The sequence below is a fragment of the Aspergillus neoniger genome (assembly GCF_003184625.1).
Source record: "Aspergillus neoniger CBS 115656 unplaced genomic scaffold BO87scaffold_37, whole genome shotgun sequence".
Classification (NCBI taxonomy): Eukaryota; Fungi; Ascomycota; class Eurotiomycetes; order Eurotiales; family Aspergillaceae; genus Aspergillus; species Aspergillus neoniger.
Window position 1 is genome coordinate 306,824 of NW_020291165.1, and position 16,888 is coordinate 323,711.

The 16,888-nt window shown below is 50.5% G+C and overlaps 8 protein-coding genes and 1 non-coding gene across 9 annotated transcripts; 4 read left to right on the forward strand and 5 right to left on the reverse strand.

The window, feature by feature from the left end:
* Nucleotides 1–881: 881 nt before the first annotated feature.
* Nucleotides 882–2,692, reverse strand: BO87DRAFT_155925 (uncharacterized protein). Its single transcript, XM_025618206.1, has one exon. The coding sequence runs from the start codon at nt 2,620–2,622 to the stop codon at nt 1,204–1,206; it is 1,419 nt and encodes a 472-aa protein (XP_025475936.1). The 5' UTR covers nt 2,623–2,692; the 3' UTR covers nt 882–1,203.
* Nucleotides 2,693–3,160: 468 nt separating this feature from the next.
* Nucleotides 3,161–7,596, reverse strand: BO87DRAFT_367195 (putative FAD dependent oxidoreductase; the record flags this gene model as incomplete). Its single annotated transcript, XM_025621876.1, has 17 exons — nt 3,161–3,284; nt 3,362–3,586; nt 3,665–3,780; nt 3,853–3,908; nt 3,976–4,079; nt 4,131–4,175; nt 4,229–4,459; nt 4,506–4,692; nt 4,736–4,814; nt 4,860–4,998; nt 5,058–5,115; nt 5,176–5,371; nt 5,932–6,708; nt 6,766–6,912; nt 6,964–7,237; nt 7,283–7,408; nt 7,466–7,596. The coding sequence occupies 17 exons, from the start codon at nt 7,594–7,596 to the stop codon at nt 3,161–3,163; spliced, it is 3,015 nt and encodes a 1,004-aa protein (XP_025475937.1).
* Nucleotides 7,597–7,738: 142 nt separating this feature from the next.
* On the reverse strand, nt 7,739–8,207 carry BO87DRAFT_155933 (uncharacterized protein). Its single transcript, XM_025618207.1, has one exon. The coding sequence runs from the start codon at nt 8,173–8,175 to the stop codon at nt 7,882–7,884; it is 294 nt and encodes a 97-aa protein (XP_025475938.1). The 5' UTR covers nt 8,176–8,207; the 3' UTR covers nt 7,739–7,881.
* A 46-nt stretch (nt 8,208–8,253) lies between these two features.
* BO87DRAFT_462324 (TauD/TfdA dioxygenase family protein) lies at nt 8,254–9,525 on the forward strand (the record flags this gene model as incomplete). The annotated part of the gene is made up of 3 exons (XM_025629152.1): nt 8,254–8,697; nt 8,762–9,303; nt 9,354–9,525. 3 exons carry the CDS (start codon nt 8,254–8,256, stop codon nt 9,523–9,525), a joined length of 1,158 nt encoding a protein of 385 aa, XP_025475939.1.
* A 203-nt stretch (nt 9,526–9,728) lies between these two features.
* On the reverse strand, nt 9,729–10,939 carry BO87DRAFT_462325 (uncharacterized protein; the record flags this gene model as incomplete). Its single annotated transcript, XM_025629153.1, has 2 exons — nt 9,729–10,600; nt 10,664–10,939. 2 exons carry the CDS (start codon nt 10,937–10,939, stop codon nt 10,100–10,102), a joined length of 777 nt encoding a protein of 258 aa, XP_025475940.1. The 3' UTR covers nt 9,729–10,099.
* Nucleotides 10,940–12,721: 1,782 nt separating this feature from the next.
* BO87DRAFT_367204 (uncharacterized protein) lies at nt 12,722–13,229 on the forward strand. The gene is made up of 2 exons (XM_025621877.1): nt 12,722–12,847; nt 12,912–13,229. Exons 1-2 carry the CDS (start codon nt 12,745–12,747, stop codon nt 13,049–13,051), a joined length of 243 nt encoding a protein of 80 aa, XP_025475941.1. The 5' UTR covers nt 12,722–12,744; the 3' UTR covers nt 13,052–13,229.
* A 1,542-nt stretch (nt 13,230–14,771) lies between these two features.
* Nucleotides 14,772–14,843, forward strand: BO87DRAFT_t224. The gene has a single exon. It is a non-coding gene; the product is annotated as a tRNA-Arg (tRNA).
* A 358-nt stretch (nt 14,844–15,201) lies between these two features.
* BO87DRAFT_379896 (uncharacterized protein) lies at nt 15,202–15,595 on the reverse strand. The gene has a single exon (XM_025624179.1). It carries the CDS (start codon nt 15,513–15,515, stop codon nt 15,330–15,332), a length of 186 nt encoding a protein of 61 aa, XP_025475942.1. The 5' UTR covers nt 15,516–15,595; the 3' UTR covers nt 15,202–15,329.
* A 764-nt stretch (nt 15,596–16,359) lies between these two features.
* On the forward strand, nt 16,360–16,888 carry BO87DRAFT_418993 (Formate/glycerate dehydrogenase catalytic domain-like protein; the record flags this gene model as incomplete). The annotated part of the gene is made up of 2 exons (XM_025626912.1): nt 16,360–16,505; nt 16,561–16,888. Coding segments are annotated over 2 exons (474 nt in total), but the record flags the coding sequence as incomplete, so codon positions are not given.

The following is a 16,888-nucleotide window of genomic DNA, read 5'->3' on the forward strand; positions in this document are numbered from 1 at the left end:
ACAATTTTCCCAGTGAGGGGTATTATGTAGGACCTCATAACAACGACTTTTTTCTGATGGATAGGAAGTGAGGGTATAGGTATGAATATCCCCCACAGTGATTATCACATCGTCGTGATTATAGCTTTCACGATGATCTGTAAGCGGAAGAGGAATTTGCTGCACATAGAGACACTGACCACAGCTGCTGTTCTTCGAGATGGACCCACCCAAATAACGTAGAGTCAAGGACCCGCCATCGTTGGGCCCCCAAGAACACACCAGAGCTGACTAGCCTTCCGCTTAGTTAGCACTACGACCTGTCGACTGTCAGTGTCAAGAGTCGAGACTGGACTGACCCACTAACTTGGAACAGCCACAGCGGCAGGGGACAGCTTGATTGAGGACGTCAGCTCCGTTGCATTCTGGTTATCATTGAACTGAGAATATCAACCAGTCGCATTCATCCACCGACGATCTGAGGCACTTTTTGAGGCTTTCCGAATGTGTGGACTGGGTGTGGGTGGGTGTATGATGCGGAGAGAGGCAACCAGACAAAGCATTACCATGGGACTCTTGACGGAACCGCGAATAGATCAACCGCCGCAGCCAGGATCAAGCCACCTCCAAGCGGCAGAGGGGCCAAGGAGGGAGAGAGAGAGACGAGTCAGCTATTCTGAATAGGCGATGAGGAGATGAAACGCTGGAGGGTCGGCTGGCCCGTGACGGCCTTCAGGGCGAGCCGCGCACGTGGGGCCGCCGCCACAGCTCCAGCCAGCCAGAGTGACTTCCTGCCATTTCTTCCTCTCCATCAATAGCATCTTCTACTACATCCTCCCTTCTCACGGATCCAACCACTGGCTTCATGCTTAGCCGACCCACAGAAGCCCAGCAGGTACGTCCAAACCCTATTTTACATCAGCCCTGCCCCTGAGCCACTCTCCCACCCCCACAAGCGCCAGGTCTGGCGATCTATGCGGTTCTTGCATCTCCAGCATAACCTGATCTATTGCTGACAGTCGACGTCTCAGATTCTGGCGGGCCGAGCTCGGTGACAACAGTGCATGACGAATGCTTGGTTCCTCTCACGCATCGCAGCAGATGGATGGAGGTGATCATCGCTGGGTCTTGGCCGACTCAGCGCTTCGAGAGTGCCGTATAAAAGCGTCCCTTTTCCCAACCAGAATCATCCTTCATTCAGCTCAAATTCTCTTTCCTTTGATCTCAACTACCATTCCTTAAGAAGCTGTGCTTCGAACCTTCATTTCGTCTTCTTTTTTTCTCACTTACTACTACAAGTCCATCACTCTCTATCCTTTCAAGATGAAGTTCACCGGAATCGCTTTCGCTGGCCTTATCGGTTACGCTGCCGCCCTGCCGGCCATGGGCGCCCAGCAAGACTCTGCTCCCAATGGTGTTCAGGCCAGCGGAGCTCCCTCCTTCCAGGGTGCTGCTCCCTCCGGTTCCCCCCTTCCCCTTCCCTCGGGTGCTCCTCAGGGCCAGGGCCAGGGCTTCGGAGGACAGGGCCAGGCTCCCACCGTGAGCCTGGGCGATGCTCCTCAGCCTCCTCCCACTGGCTCCGCTGCCCCCGCTCCTTCCGGGGCTCCTCGCGGCCACAAGAGACGCCAGCTCGAAATCCCCGCTTCCGCCTCTAACGTCCCTGCCCCGACCGGCTCCGCTGCTGCTGGAGGTGACTTCGGTGGTGTCGCGCCCTCCGGTGTTGCTGGCGGCAACGGCGCTGCTCCTTCCGGTTCTTTCGGTGGTGCTGCTCCCTCCGGCGTCGCGGGTGGCAACGGCCCCTCTCCTTCTGGCTCCTTCGGTGGCCAGGCCGGCCAGTCTGGCTCTTTCGGCGGCAACGGTGCTGCTCCCTCCGGCGTCGCGGGTGGCAACGGCCCCTCTCCTTCCGGCTCCTTCGGTGGTGTCGCTCCCTCCGGTGTTGCTGGAGGCAACGGTCCTTCTCCTTCTGGCTCCTTCGGTGGCCAGCAGGGCCAGGGCCAGAGTGGCTTCGGCGGCCAGGACTCCCAGTCCCAGGGCCAGTCCCAGGACTCTCAGTCTCAGGGCTCCCAGTCTGAGCGCTCCCAGTCTCAGGGTTCCGACTCCCAGGGATTTGACTCCGAGGGATCTCAGGGCTCTTCCGAGCAGGGCTCCCCCTCTGAGCAGGGCTCCGGCTCCAGCTCTTTCGGTGGCAACGGTGGCGCTGCTCCCTCCGGTGTTGCTGGCGGTAACGGCCCCTCTCCTTCCGGTTCTTTCGGCGGTGCTGCTCCCTCTGGCGTCGCTGGTGGCAACGGTCCCTCCCCTTCCGGCTCTTTCGGTGGTAATGGTGCTGTTCCCTCCGGCATTGCTGGCGGCAACGGTCCCTCTCCTTCCGGTGCTGCTCCTTCCGGCGTCGCTGGTGGTAACGGCCCCTCTCCTTCTGGCGCTGCTGGTGGTGCTCCCGCTGCCTCGGGTGCTTCCTACTAAGTCCATGCGTAAGCCTTGGGGTTTGATCGACAATCGGCACCTTCGAATCATCTGGCGCTGATGCAATAATTCCACTGAGGACATCGACAATGCCGTGGTGATGGCATGGACTGGACAGTAACTGTGGATCAAGGTGTGATGGATTGGACGTTTGTGTACATTAATCACTAAATAACCAGTCATTCGTTTGACCAGATCTGGTAGAAGACAGAATTTGGCTGAAACATTATGTGATTATGTAGTTCGTAGTAAGGTAGCGCTACCAATATTGTTTCTTCTAGATTCTTTGCATCTAGTCGAATTCTCTCCCTAGACAGAATATATCAGGAAAATGCCCTACTAAAACATATGTTATATTCGCTGTAAAGGAGTTAGCAATTCTGGCGACACGAACAACAACACACTCATTTGTACCAGATAGTACATGACCCGGTGTAAATTTAACAAAAGACACTCCATAAAGATGAAATGTATCCTAACAATCAGAAATTACTATTGAAAGCAGGCTGGATATACTACTCAATAAAAATCCAATTCAATTTGCTTTTACGTTCAGTAGTAGAAAGTAGGACTGCAGTGTGTTGACTGAACCTCGCAACACAGTTCTAGAACTCACGTACTCCCTACCACTATCTCAAAATATATATAGTACTCCTTTGTAGTACTACTAGTAGTAACCCCCCAACTTCAACACTACTCAGTTACTGACTGAAGAGAAGTACTAAACCTTCCGCACCTGCCCCCCATCTATCCCTTCCACACGCCCATCATCACGACTAGAATCATCCCTCTCACTCTCACTTCTCCCACTATCATGCGCCCCCTCAGCTTGAACCACTTTCGGCCTACAGAAACCACCAATTAGCAAACTATCCACCCACACACCACTCAATAAAAAAAATATGAAAGAAAAAAAACATACCTCTTCCCCTCCCAAACTTGCAACCTCCACGTCACCACCGTCGATATAATCAAAATAACAGACATAATCGTCACGGTAACAAACCCCTTCCGGTACTGTGGGGCATCCACCTGCTGCCACACCACCAGCGGTAACCATGCTTGGAAAACGTATGCCATTTCGTTCATGCTGCCGACTACGAGCGCGCGCTCTTCGTTGTCGTCCGTGCAGATTTCGTGGGCCCATCTTTACATTATTTCGTCGGGTTAGTGGGGGTCTATGTGGGGATGATGTTAGGGATTGGATGGGATGGGTGTAGCGTACGCCATGCATAGTCCGCTTAGGCCGTAGCCTGCGCCGGAGAGGATGTAGCAGGTCCATTTCCAACCTGTGGGGATGTTCCAGACTGCTAGGGAGACGTAGCAGATTATGTTTATGCACTGGGTTTTTGGTTTTGATGTTAGTGGTGAATGGGATGTGTGATAGGGGAGGTGGTGGGGGAGGGGGCGTACAGCTCCGATGATTATGCAGGGCCAGCGTCGGCCTTGGAGAATTGTGTCGGATGTCCCTGATGATATTATTGTTAGCGGTGCTTGGGGTGGGTTGTGTCAACAGGGGAAAGGGATGGTGCGTACATGCGTAGATGAGGGTTGTGACGACCTGCACAGCGTTTGTGGTGGTCGGGTAGGCGTTGATTTGGCCGACAGAGTATACAGGGTTGGTAGAGTCCTTAAGGTATCTGCGAAGATAGCTTTAGCTGTAATCCAGGGAACTTGGGGGAGTGACACACTGTTGAAAGACGGGCTGACTGCCTGCTGCTCCGTTGTTAAACGTTCTAGGCTACTATTAGCTTGTCATGTTCATTGAGGGCAGGGGCTGCCAACGCACATGTATACGATCGTGAGCAAGTAGATATGCCACGACGAAAAGATCTTTTTCAGTTTGGATTTCGTGTATGGCTCCCTGTCTTTCCGTCCTTCAAATTGCATCCGTTTCTGCGCTAGCTTAACTTCCTGCTCGCTCAGATAAAACGGACTTGAGATTTCCGGGACATCCGGCAAGATGAAGAAGCCGCTGATGGCCACTGGAATTGATATGATTCCGTCGATCAAGAAGAGCCTGTCTTGTTAGTTGATTGAGCGTAGTCGGAGCGAATTGAACATACCATTGCCAGCCCTTCAATCCTCCTCGTCCGCCGAGATGGTACACCGCGTCCATCAGGTACCCAGAGAACATACTCGCAATTCCGCTGCTGGTGTGGAAGATACATGATCGCTTTGCGAGCTCATCTTTTCGATACCATGATCCAATGATGTACTGCATTCCGGGGTAGAAACCACTCTCGGCAAGGCCTGATTGCGTTAGTCAAAGATAGGCCAACGAGGAATCTCATACCGATGAAGAAGCGCAAAACATAAAAATGCGTCGCATTGGTACTCCGCGATAGAGCAAACGTAAGTACAGTCCATAGCAACTAGACATTGTCAGCGTAGTTCTCCTAATTTATGGACAACCATACCTCCATCGCCGGAATCCAATATCTAGGCCGTATGCGTGTCAAAAGCATGTTACTTGGAATTTCACCAATTACATAGCCCACTGTCCAGCATGCTTGCATGTAGTTGAGCTGGTTGCCATATAGACCGAGGTCTTCCTTCCTGCGATTTTGTCAATGTGGGTTGACCATGACCATGTGGTTGAGTTGTGTGACACGAACATTCCGGAAACGAAGGCATTGTTGATGTTGATTTGGTCGAGATACTTGATGAAATACCCTTCCTCAAAATATTAGCATATTTCTTGCGAATAGCAGAAATTAATGGAGAGCCACCTACCAAGCGACGCAAATGTCAGGATAGCTGAATCCAGCTTAAAGAGCAGTCTGCGCTCCTCAGGAGACTTGTCGAAAGTATCCCAGATGTAGCTAACCCATTTCCGTTTGGGCTTTGCCTGGACAATGCCACTGGATGTGTCAACAGCCCTTTCTTCAACCGTAGCTGGCGATGGAGCCATGATTATTCCGGTCGTGATCTGGGTTCACGAAGACCGGCAGAGGAGGCGGGGGGACACAGAGAGTACAGGGGATTTTTGACAGTCCGCTGCACTGCATATTGTCTCACATGATAGTCGCACATTTTTATCCCTGATTTAAGCTTGATAGCAAGGCTTGATGAGATGGTCTGGATGCCATATCTGATGGGCGCAGGACCGCACAGACCAATGCATCATCATCCACCACATTCACGCAATATCTGCGGGGCTTTATCCTGTCAGATGTAATGATGAGGAAGAAAGATAACAAGCGTGTCTGCCGATGTGCGGGGATAGCAAAGCATGTCGGGTCCGCGAAGGATGAGTGGTTGCTCATTCATCCTCCGGAGCTCGTCATCCAGATCTCGGATGATGTGCCCTGTTCATAGGCGTGCGATGCCGGCCGGTTAAAATGTCTACAGCCCTCATGGACATGCCGATCTCGCCTGATAAGCTTGTATTTGGTGCACTAGAGTAGTACCAATGTCTGCGTCTAATTGTGTCATCTACACTAAAATGCGAACTGTTCTATAGCTTGTCTAGCTGCATATCTCCAACACCGGAAGCTCCCCGATGCCGCTGTCTCGTCTCCGGCCAAGCCCCAGCAGCTTATTGGTTCTCTCCCTCTGCGCGGCTTTTGCCAGATGCCAATTGTCCGAATGGGCTTCGATCGCAGTGAGTCCATACTTGGCTCTGTATCCGTTAATCCACTCCAGCAGGTCAATCACGTAGAATTCTTCAATGTCCTTCAACGAGTGGAAGCGCTTGCCACTGCCCTTCTCCTTAATTCTACGGGCGTATTCGACTTTCATTTCGCTCTCCGCTGGTAGCTCTGCAATTCCGGCGAAAACGTTCGCTACAGCTATCGCTTGGAATTCGAACAGCGTAAACGTCGCTGTGTAGTAAGGGACTCCCACGAATGCCAGGGTTGGATCTGGGATGTAGAAGATGTCTTTGTGTAGGTTATGCACCTGCGTCCCGTCAGTCACTAAGACTGTATCACTCGCTTTCTCCGCTGGTGTCGCATCGTCGTGATATTCCGACAGAAAAGGCAACGTGATATGGTATCCGGTACAGATGATGATCGCATCAATTCCACAGAGCGTCTGTCCTGACTTCAGGTGTACCTTGATCGGCAAAGCCTCGTCATCTGCAGCAGTCTTTGCCTCGATTTCAAATCGTTCTATCTCGCTGATTCTTGTACCATTTTCCGGAAGCACACTGGATGAGATATCGAATTCACCGTTCCGTGTGCTTTGGTAGACTTTTTTGGCCAATGGACCGATTTCTCGAGCAAGATCCGTAGAGGACACCCCGCCTCCAATTAGCAAGACATTCTTAACATAGTGATTAGTTGTTTATTGCCTAACACGGGGACGAAAGAAGTTGCGCACCTTGTCCGCGTAAGGTTTCGGGTTTCTGTACCCCTTCGAGTGAGTTATGCGCGACGGCCACTGTGCTTTCGCCTTGGACAACCCAGGTGTATCTGGAACGCGAGGTGCATGATAGTGGCCGGAAGCGACTATTACCGCGTCGAATTTCTATTGATAAAAGAATTAGTAGTTTCTTCCTCCTGGAATGGTATAACTTACAGCAGTCTCCTCCTGTTCCTCCAATGCTCCTGATTGCGTGGTTTCCTTCAACGTCGACCACGTAACGTCCCACTTGCGATCCACCTTGCGCAGCCTGGTCACTCGAGCGCTGTATAACGTAACGCTTTCAGCACCAGCCTTCTTCGATGTGTCCTGGATGTACTCCTTCATCACCGTATGGCTGACAAACTCTGGCGTTCCTTCTGGCCAGGCATTGAGTTTAACCCGCATCAGCGATGTGGCCACATTGTTCTTGAGTCCATCATAGCATGGCCTGACAGTGTAAGCGATCGTACGGGAAGCAGATCAAGATACGCACCCTGGTGGAGCGTGCTCCAATGATAATGCATCAGCATGCCTGCGGTCCTCGTCTCGATGTCTCTCCGAAATAGATGGCTTCATGGCGGGGTAATTCGGTTCCAGTGGTTTTCTTTCATCGTGAAGCCTGATGGAGTCGTTAGATCCCGGTTGCTCGACACACCACTGAACGAGGAGGGATTACCAAACGCCACCTGCTGCATGATTCCGTTCAAAGACTGTGACGTCGATCCCGTGCGCAAGAAGGTGGGCCGCGGAGACAACACCGCTAATGCCAGCACCGATCACGGCCACTTGCTGGATTTCACGAGTCATGGTGGTTGTTGGTTATACTGTCCCACTCACAGCACAATGGTATGGCATAAGAGACATCTAGTGAGATCGAGCCGTCTGATATGTCCCTAATGAATTGCGAAGGAATATGGAGCCAGACGATATCGTTATGTTAGTCAAGTGTGGTGTAATAGCGACGCTACCAGTCGAGGATTGGGCATAGCCTGTCATATCTGAGACAGCTCGAACCGAGCTACTAGCGATAACCTAGTTCCAAGCCAGGAGGAACCTGCAGCAACGTGTGGTACGTCTGTTGCTTATCAATAATTATGAAGAGGGGATGAGGCCATCGAATCCCGGGATGATGCTCTCCGGGGACCCCGTTAATGGATGGCCAGGCTTGTCCACTGGGATAAGCGGAGATAAGAAGTCATCGAGAAGAGCATACTCAACAGAAAAGAGGGGTACAGGCGAGAGATGCCGCGACAGCCGTTCAATCTGCCAATTCCTTGGTGGTGGGATGCAGAAGACGCAATGATGGGTGGTGATGATGTGATCGGATCCCGTACCACGACAATGATGGTGAGGGGAAATAATCTTGGTATGCAATAAGTTCTGCATAGAAATATCACCCTAGAGCGCTGTAGGACCGGATATGACAGACATTGTAGTCGGAGTTCATAGTTCAATTGGATCATCATGGCTCCTGCTCCTATTGACCCGAGAATAGTTGATGTTGCGGAACCTTTGAAGCAAACGCTTCCGCTTCCACCAGCATCACGAAAGCGCCTTGAGAAGGCGGGAATAGACCTGTCTGAGGGATACCCTTACAGGCCGTCTCGTCCTTTGTACCTAGACGACGTCTACAAGATCCGCGATCATGACCGGGCCCATGTGGACCCAGGCACCCGCGCGGACCCAGAAAAGAAGGCACTCTTGTCTGCAGCCAAAGAGGTCATCCATCTAACCCGACACATTGGCACGGAGATCGTGGGACTGCAATTGAAAGACCTGACGGACCAGCAGAAGGATGAGCTGGGCTTGTTGATCGCTGAACGGAGCGTTGTCTTCTTCAGGGACCAGGATATCTCTCCCCAGCAGCAGAAAGAGCTTGGCGAATGGTTTGGCGAGATCGAAGTCCATGTAAGCCCACTATGCTTCTACACGTCAGTATCTAGCGGACTGACTGAGTCTCGTCCTTTTCCAGCCACAAGTTCCTCAAGTACCTGGCGTCGCCGGAGTGACAGTCATCTGGCCAGCTCTGCAGGCAACGGAGACTCCTGCTAACTTCCGTCGCCCTGGAGGAGCCTCACGTTGGCACACTGATCTCGTACATGAACGTCAGCCTGCAGGTGTAACACATTTGCATAACGACACCATTCCCAGCATCGGCGGAGACACACTCTGGGCGAGTGGTTACGCGGCCTATGAGAAGCTGTCGCCTGCGTTTCGTAAGATGATCGATGGTAAAACAGCCATCTACCGATCCAGTCACCCGTATCTTGATCGCGCCCACCCAGAAGAAGGCCCGAAATACGTCGAGCGTGAGCATCCCCTTGTCCGCGTTCACCCTGCCACAGGTTGGAAAGCGCTATGGGTGAACCGAGCCATGACCGACCGCATTGTTGGTCTCGACAAGGCGGAAAGTGATGTTATCTTGGGATATTTGTGCGATGTATATGAGAAGAACATTGACATCCAGGTTCGCTTCAAATGGAGCCCTGGGACAAGCGCACTATGGGACAACCGGTCAGTAACTTGCATCTTATGAGCTCTCGAGAGGTTCTGACATATGATAGTATTACCATCCACAATGCCAGCTGGGACTATGAAGGTTCCGAGCCTAGACACGGTACCAGAGTCACGGCGCTTGCGGAGAAGCCATTCTTTGATCCCAAGGCTCCGACTAGAAGGGAAGCTCTGGGACTGCTTGATCCTGCTGAGAAGGAAGAGTTGGCTCGAGCAAATTGAGATTAGGAACAGCAACTTTCGACTATGATCAAATGTATGGCTTTGGGCAATTGACCGCGAATTGTTTGTTACGTTTGTCCCGACTCACATGATAGCATTTACCAGTCGCAATAGTCTTTACCAAGTCAAAATCACCCTGCCACATCCCTTGTTTATTAAGCCTCGTTGTATTCTTCAAAACTACTTAGGCTCGAGCCATCTTTCTTTCTAGGAGTCCATAAGTTGGGCGCAATACATACTATAGATTGCCGTCATCATGGGTTGCTCGCGAACTATGCAAAGTGCTACTATTAACTGGGCAATTGTTTCCCGCACTGGAGTGAAGCCCCATTTTCGGCTTTTACGAAAGACCTGTGTACTGCGAATTGTCTAAAGGTATAAAGGAGCTCGGCGGTGAACACCCGACTTACTGTAAATACCAGCACTTCCTCGCGTCCAGTTTCATCCGGTCGCGCACTAGCGTTATTTATGGCTCCGTGTGGTAGGTAACCGATTCCATTGTCGGTGGCCATTGTGCCACTATCCAGTAATCCGAGCTATTAATAGTCGCAAATTATATGGTGTGGAGTGGATCTCACTTCCGTTGGAGGATATACATCCAGTGGAAAACCTCAGGCGCGTAAGCAAATGATGAAGTCTCTCCTTGGGGTGCTTTGAAAGGCGTCCGGGAAACGACAGTCCAGTATTGGGCCATATGAGACAGATTATCGAAACGCATGGTCGAGTAGGAGAGAGTGACCCAGAGGGCCCCTTTCTGCACCAGAGGTGCGAGGTGTAGCCCCAATAGCTCGACAGGAGACAACTCTATCGCTCCATGTTTATCCACAATCTCTTCTACCATCGGGCATGTACTCGCTGCGTCGGAGGGTAAAGGGAAGGTAACGGGAGTAGAAGTTGCAATCGCATCGCTTGTGCTTTTGTCGAGGATGACGTCGAAGGGCGAGGAAAGAGCTAACCTAGAGGCATCAGCCCAGGACCGCAAGTTAGCTTGCACCCAGCCCATCGCATGTGATGGATCCCTTTTGCTCTCTGTCTCTTGCCCAAGGCGAACGGCTTCGGCGGAAAAGTCCACGTTCTATCGCAAAGATGAGTAAGTAATGTTCCAATGGCTCAATGCGCCATCACGTCAAGCACGCACCACGATGCCATTTCCGGCCCAGTTGCGCTTAATGAATTCATCGCAAAGTTTAACTCCCAGCTTCGAGATGCCTGGCCCCAGATGGAGCACTCTTGGGTTCGTTGCCGAGCGGCTCTCGAGGTGAGATACTACCGCATCGATGAGCATTTCTCCCGAATTCAGCCACTCCCCGACGTCCCGACCAGTGGCAAACTTCGTATCCCAGAAGGTCGGATCATCATAGTCGGGGGTGCCTGTTATTTTGGTGTAAGTTCTCACATTTGGCGGGGCAGCCATGGTGTGCGAGAAGAGAGGATTGACGGTCGGCCAAACTTTGTTTGAAACGGACGGTGGTCACGTGAATGCTATCTTATCGCGGCATTGGTGTATGATGGATTTGACATTCGAACATCAAGCAGTGAAGTTGCCTGATAGGCGTTGGCTTGTCCTTTTCACAGACAAAGCTGTACTCAATGCAGGAATTATTATGGCATACCAAAAAAGCCTTTTTTTTTCAACCGAGGAGCGATGGCAGAGGTTGGAAAGATCACTGCATCTGGAGCCAATCCAGGGTTCTGAGTCCTATCACTGGTATTCGAGCGCAAAGCTTTACTAACTATCAGTATGAGAGTGTTCAGACTCTCCTTCAAGACCTGTCTCGTCGTTGCCAGTTATGCAGGTTTGCTCACTGTATCTCTTAGCAAAGTGTGGTTCAGTCTCCCTTTACGCTATGGATACTTCCATACGCTTCTGTCGCATACATCATGTGTATTACAGATGAGCAATATCTCATGAAATTGTGTGAGAGGCAAAGACTATGAGGATACACATGTGACAAATTCAAGTTGCCTACTAAGATTGCTAGAAACACACACTCCTGTCGAGTAGCAAGTTTCTAGGGCTCCCTAAATTTGCAGTACTTAGACATATCGACACATGGATAAGCCTTTTCTAAGGGTGCAAATTTCAGCCGTTCTCCCAATGAATCCAAGGAGACCTAGCTGAGAGCTCTCTACTAAGCATCATGCAGTCGAGTGGCGGCATAAATTACACATGAGACTTTCATCCCATCCTTGCATAAGTGAAGACGTCAGCGTGCAATGGCTTTGCAGTTGCGGGGAAGGGGCTGGAATGAAGTAAATTCACCACTCGCATGCTGTTAATTTCGCCGGGGCAGTTGCCATACATGGTCCCATCCCAAGTGATCGTCGTTTGCTTTATACATCTACATACGAGGAAAGAATCTACACTGGGAGCTTCGCATCAGGCCATCTGCACGCGCGGTGCTCGTCAATATGTCTGCATTTATCGCGGGGAAACACACCCTACCGTAGGCAAGATGCAAGCATTGCTGCCATGGCATGGTCAAACTTACGGCCTGACTCTGTTCATGGTACTCAACGCCTCTCATGAAACCGGCAAGTCTATCTACCGGTGTCTACAGATCCCATCTCGGTGTCATATATTGAACTCAATCGGACGAATATAGTTTCCTTCCTCAGTGCAAGTCAGCAATCATCTAGGTCCCTACTTGGCATAGACTGATCTGTAGAGCTACAACACAGTCCTTCACGGTACTTCTGCCTTGGTCTGCAGCGAGGCCCTAATTACTGACAACGCCACCCTCATCCCAGCCCAGATGAAGAACATCCTATCACATCGAAAAGCGCCCAGTCAGCGGCAGATGTACCTGTGAAGTACTCGATCGCTTGGTCGGTATTGCATGCCGTACTTGGTGATAGCTCACGCCCGTTCCAGGGGCGAGAGAGCGCCAACACCGGACAGGCCCAACGATGACCTCCAATCACCACCCTCCAGAATGTAACCTACGAGACATGGATCAACAAAGACAGGGATGAAGAGAGGTCGAGCCAGCTGTTACTGTATTGCAGCTTCTCATCTGGTGACTACCCCGCATCCGGGTTACGAGGAAGAGCATATAAACCTTGTGTCACCCGGCCAGACAATAGGGGATGATACCCTTCCAACTCGCCTGTTGTTCTCATCAATATCAGGATCAAGAAATCTCGTTTTCTCATTGTCTCTGCTGTAACTACTCTTCCATCATCAAGAAACTACTACAAAAATAGCTACTATTCAAGATGTCGACCCCTGCTATCCAAGGTCTCTCGTCTATGGGCTCGTCTGTCGGTGCATACTCTAGACAGCAGCTGGCTACTTTGAGAAACAGATTCTTGACTACAGGTAGGTTATCCATCATAGCAGGAGGAGTATGGTAAGAAGGAAGAAATCCTAATAGCCCGTTTAGAGAAGCGCAGGAGGAGGGCACAGCTTATCTCGACCTCGTTTAGCGTCCACAAGCCGGTCTGGATTGCTGCAGGGGGCGCCGCTTACACGACGATGGGCGCGGTCTATCTGACGCTACGCTACATGCGTCGCTTGAAATAAATCCACCTCCTCCGCGAGCGAGCGAGTGAGCGAGCGTGTCTGGTTACCGCTATTGGTGCTTTGAAAGCCACGAAATAGAGGAAGGGACTTGTCCGAGACAGCGATCTACATCCTCATTATTACCGACCATTCATTTCACATCATTTCTTTTTTTTTTTTTTTTTTTCCTATTTTATTTGGGTTACCCTCTAGGGTCAGGTACTTTGGACGGCACGGGATGGAATATGCAACAAGGAGGGAATGGAATCATGACATGACGGGAGTTTTACGCGTTTTGGGTTGCATTGGAACCAACATTCATCATGTATTTAACAAAGACACAATTACAAACACATCCAGGAATGACCATAAATACAAGAAACAATTACAATAACTTGATGCATCATTAGTGAGGGGCAGATATTTCTAATCCCTGTTGTGTTTCTTTTCATTAGTTTTATTACCTGTTGGCTAGGGTTGTCACTCGTGTGATCATCCCCTCTCTCTTTCTGTGGTGTGTCTCTGGGTGCCTGTCTGCCGTGTATTAATACCAGCTGCACAATAATGCAGCACACGCGACAGGGATAGTTAGGTAGTAGCCAGCACAGTAAAGTAAGTAAGTAATCTACATCAAACCCATTGGATCACACCACGCTGCGTCAGCGGCTGTCCTCATACCACAGTACTACCTCTGAAGTACATTCTGTCTGCGGTGGTGGTCTGATCACATTCATTCATCTAACCATCCCCTACTTTGTGAAGTTGAGTCTCTTCATCGATGAATTCATACTAACTATCCCTTATCAACAATAACATCTAGTATATCCACAGACTACTCCCCCCACAAGAGCTTAAGCACCCACTCTTCACCTCCATGGGTACCTAGTAAGTAGTACCCGTAACCCGTCATGGCAAAAGTGGGCCACAACAAGTTACCCCAGATTCCCATCCCACCAATTGATTAAAGTTTCGCTTTCGTCGCCATCCTCCGACCCATCCGTAACTAGGGATGACATCCGTGAGGACAGAAACAACACCGTTCAGTCATGGAGGGAGGGGTTGGGTCACCCGATCATTGGATGGGAAAAGCAGCGGTGGCTTTGTTCTGGCGATTGCAGTAGTACTAGACTTCGTCTTACCCCGCCCGACGTTGACCAGTCAGAAGTGGTGGGAATGGGCTGTGAAAGGTTAGTTGTTGTTGTTGCTGCATGATCATCCCCCCGGATCCTTGGCACCCCCGCAACCCAACCGCCCATGGAATGCTGAAGTTGAGCTGAGCTGGACTGTTGCCTTGACTGGACGGGACTGGTCTGGTCTGGTCTAAGTGGCTATGTCGGTACTGCAGAGGTACTTCGTGGGTACTTCAGGTGGAGTTCGGCTAGGGGGGAGGGGCCGGTATCTACCTAATTTTGTTGCAAGTTGGTTGCCACTGTCTGACTGGTAGTAGTGTAGGGTGGTGATGCGGGTTGTTGACTTCATGGGGGATATACTGCTTGATGCTGATCACTTGTGCTGAGGACTACCGTGGTGGGATGGGTTTCTGGGGTAGTGAATGCTCACAAATGATGAAGGTAGCCTGTATGAAGCCGAGAATAGGCAGTAGCAGACAAATGAACCGATAGTTGCAGTTCCGACCGATGAATATTGTTGTGTTTCACAAGGATCATGAACACTACCATATTGCAGTTGCAGATTTACAAGGGGCTATATAGCCATAACGTTCCCAATACTACAACAACAAGGCCTGCTGGCCCAATGGTAAGGCGCTTGACTACGGATCAAGAGATTGCAGGTTCGAATCCTGCGTAGGTCATTCTTTTTTGTTTTTCCCTTTTTCGCATTTTCGGTCTTCCCGCTTCCGGGTCCCCCTGTTGCTGAACACCAGCAGCCATAGCAGCGGTCGCACTTTTGTTTCATCCAGATTGTTGTATCGCTCTGCTGGTTACTTGCTTCTTCATTCCCTAATACTCATCTGCTTTATGATCACAATGCCGATGAACGAGTAATGTGCTGTCCTCGAGAATGCTCGTCTAATCATAACCTCGCCCTAGTAATATAGCCCTGCCGGTCATGCAATTTGTACTTTACTCTGATACCTATTGTCATTGAAACTTCTGTCTACAGTCTATGTGGATTGAATGATAACTCCGTTGATACACCCCTACGAGTATCTCGGTCGAGCTGCTCGACTGATACACATGAGCCCCATGCTTACCTTCCGTCTCACACAATGAACCACGACATCACTCTACCATATACCTGCAGAAGAAATCCTGCCAGCTAATTCGAGTCACCATCATCAGTGTCTACATTGCAAGTATGAAACGGCCACTGATGGCCCTTTGCAGAGACCAGAGGACCTGGTCGAGTTGGTTCTCTTCAACCATCGCTGTCTTGAATCATCGGCAGAACTAGCTACAATTGGCGGAACAAGAAGGTATTGAACGTCTTGCATGTCAATTGAGTTCCTAAGCATCAGAAGCATGGTGTTCCGGTCACTTCAGGAAGGTCTCAGTGGTAAGTAACAGAACCAGACAATCCAGAGTCTCATTTAAAGGCGTCATTATCGCAATGATCCCAATCAATGGCGACCAATCCAGAGGTTGGGAGTTGTTGGTTACCAGAACAAGGTTCATGACTCTTCATTGCAATATATGTCCTGCTACTCGGCGAAGCTCGCAGTCTACTCAGGAGCAATGAAAACGCCCTCTCATAGCCCTGGGTGTTCTATATGCTATCAGCCAGTGTTACTACGCTAATAATCTACACCATCAGTCCTTCTTACAGGATTTTTATGAACATATCCTGCACTGGAAAAGCTGTCACACCAAATAGCAGACGGGCAAGCCCTATCACCCTGCATTTGATCTACACAGCGAAACTGAGCAGAATTGTATCGAGCAGCATAATACGCAGCCACAATCCAATTCATAGGGCATTAGTAGTATCAATGTGTTAGTAATAAGGAGGCCTGGGATATTGACACCTTTTATACGAAAGTATAGGCTGAGTAGAAGAAAGAGCATAGAACATATCCCAGCTAGCTGGGACAGACTCAAACCTGCAAGTAAAAGTAGATGTACAACTTAAGCCCGAGCACCGGACCTCCACTCTCCACTAAAAGAAACAAGAAGCAAGTCGGGGTAAACACCATCCTCAACCCTGATGATCATCATCTAGGAAACAAGTCCGAGTCGAATCGGAGAATTATCCGCAGGACTATATCTTCACAACTACCATACATAATGTTGCAATCCCAAATCTCATCTTTCAGTTCCTCTACCACTACATCATATCTCCACATCATACACAACCACCACCAATTCACCATGACCAAACCAATAATCCTCCACCTCGGCGACCCCATCGCCTACAACCACGACCTCTACAACGGGCCCCTCTCCACCCGCTTCACCATCATCCGCGACACCTCCCCGACTCGAGAAGCTTTTATCGAGGCTTTGAAAACCAACAAGTATATACCCCCCTCCCTTCTTTCCCCCCAAGACATACACTAATTAGAAATCCAGATACGGCCCCATCACCGCCCTCCTCCGCCCGCACTTCTCCTCCGGCAAAACCATGTCCCCATGGGACACCTCACTCATCTCGCACCTCCCACCAAGCGTAAAGATCTTCGCCTCCGCCGGCGCGGGCTACAACGACGTCCACATCCCATCCCTCACAGCCCGCGGAATATACTACACGAACGGGGCGGGCGCGTCCGACGAAGCCGTCGCCGACACAACACTATACATGATCCTGAGCGTATTCCGGAACTTTACTGCGTCGCAGATCGCCGCGCGGTCCGGGGATGTGGAGAAGTTCATGGACTGTCATCGGAACTTGGCGGACGTG

Coding starts and splice junctions, on each gene's coding strand:
- BO87DRAFT_155933 (XM_025618207.1), bottom strand. CDS start 8,175: ATGCAGAACTTATTGCATACCAAGATTATTTCCCCTCACCATCATTGT.
- BO87DRAFT_367204 (XM_025621877.1), top strand. CDS start 12,745: ATGTCGACCCCTGCTATCCAAGGTCTCTCGTCTATGGGCTCGTCTGTC. Junction 12,848..12,911: donor AAACAGATTCTTGACTACAG/GTAGGTTATCCA, acceptor TAGCCCGTTTAG/AGAAGCGCAGGAGGAGGGCA.
- BO87DRAFT_379896 (XM_025624179.1), bottom strand. CDS start 15,515: ATGCTTCTGATGCTTAGGAACTCAATTGACATGCAAGACGTTCAATAC.
- BO87DRAFT_155925 (XM_025618206.1), bottom strand. CDS start 2,622: ATGACTGGTTATTTAGTGATTAATGTACACAAACGTCCAATCCATCAC.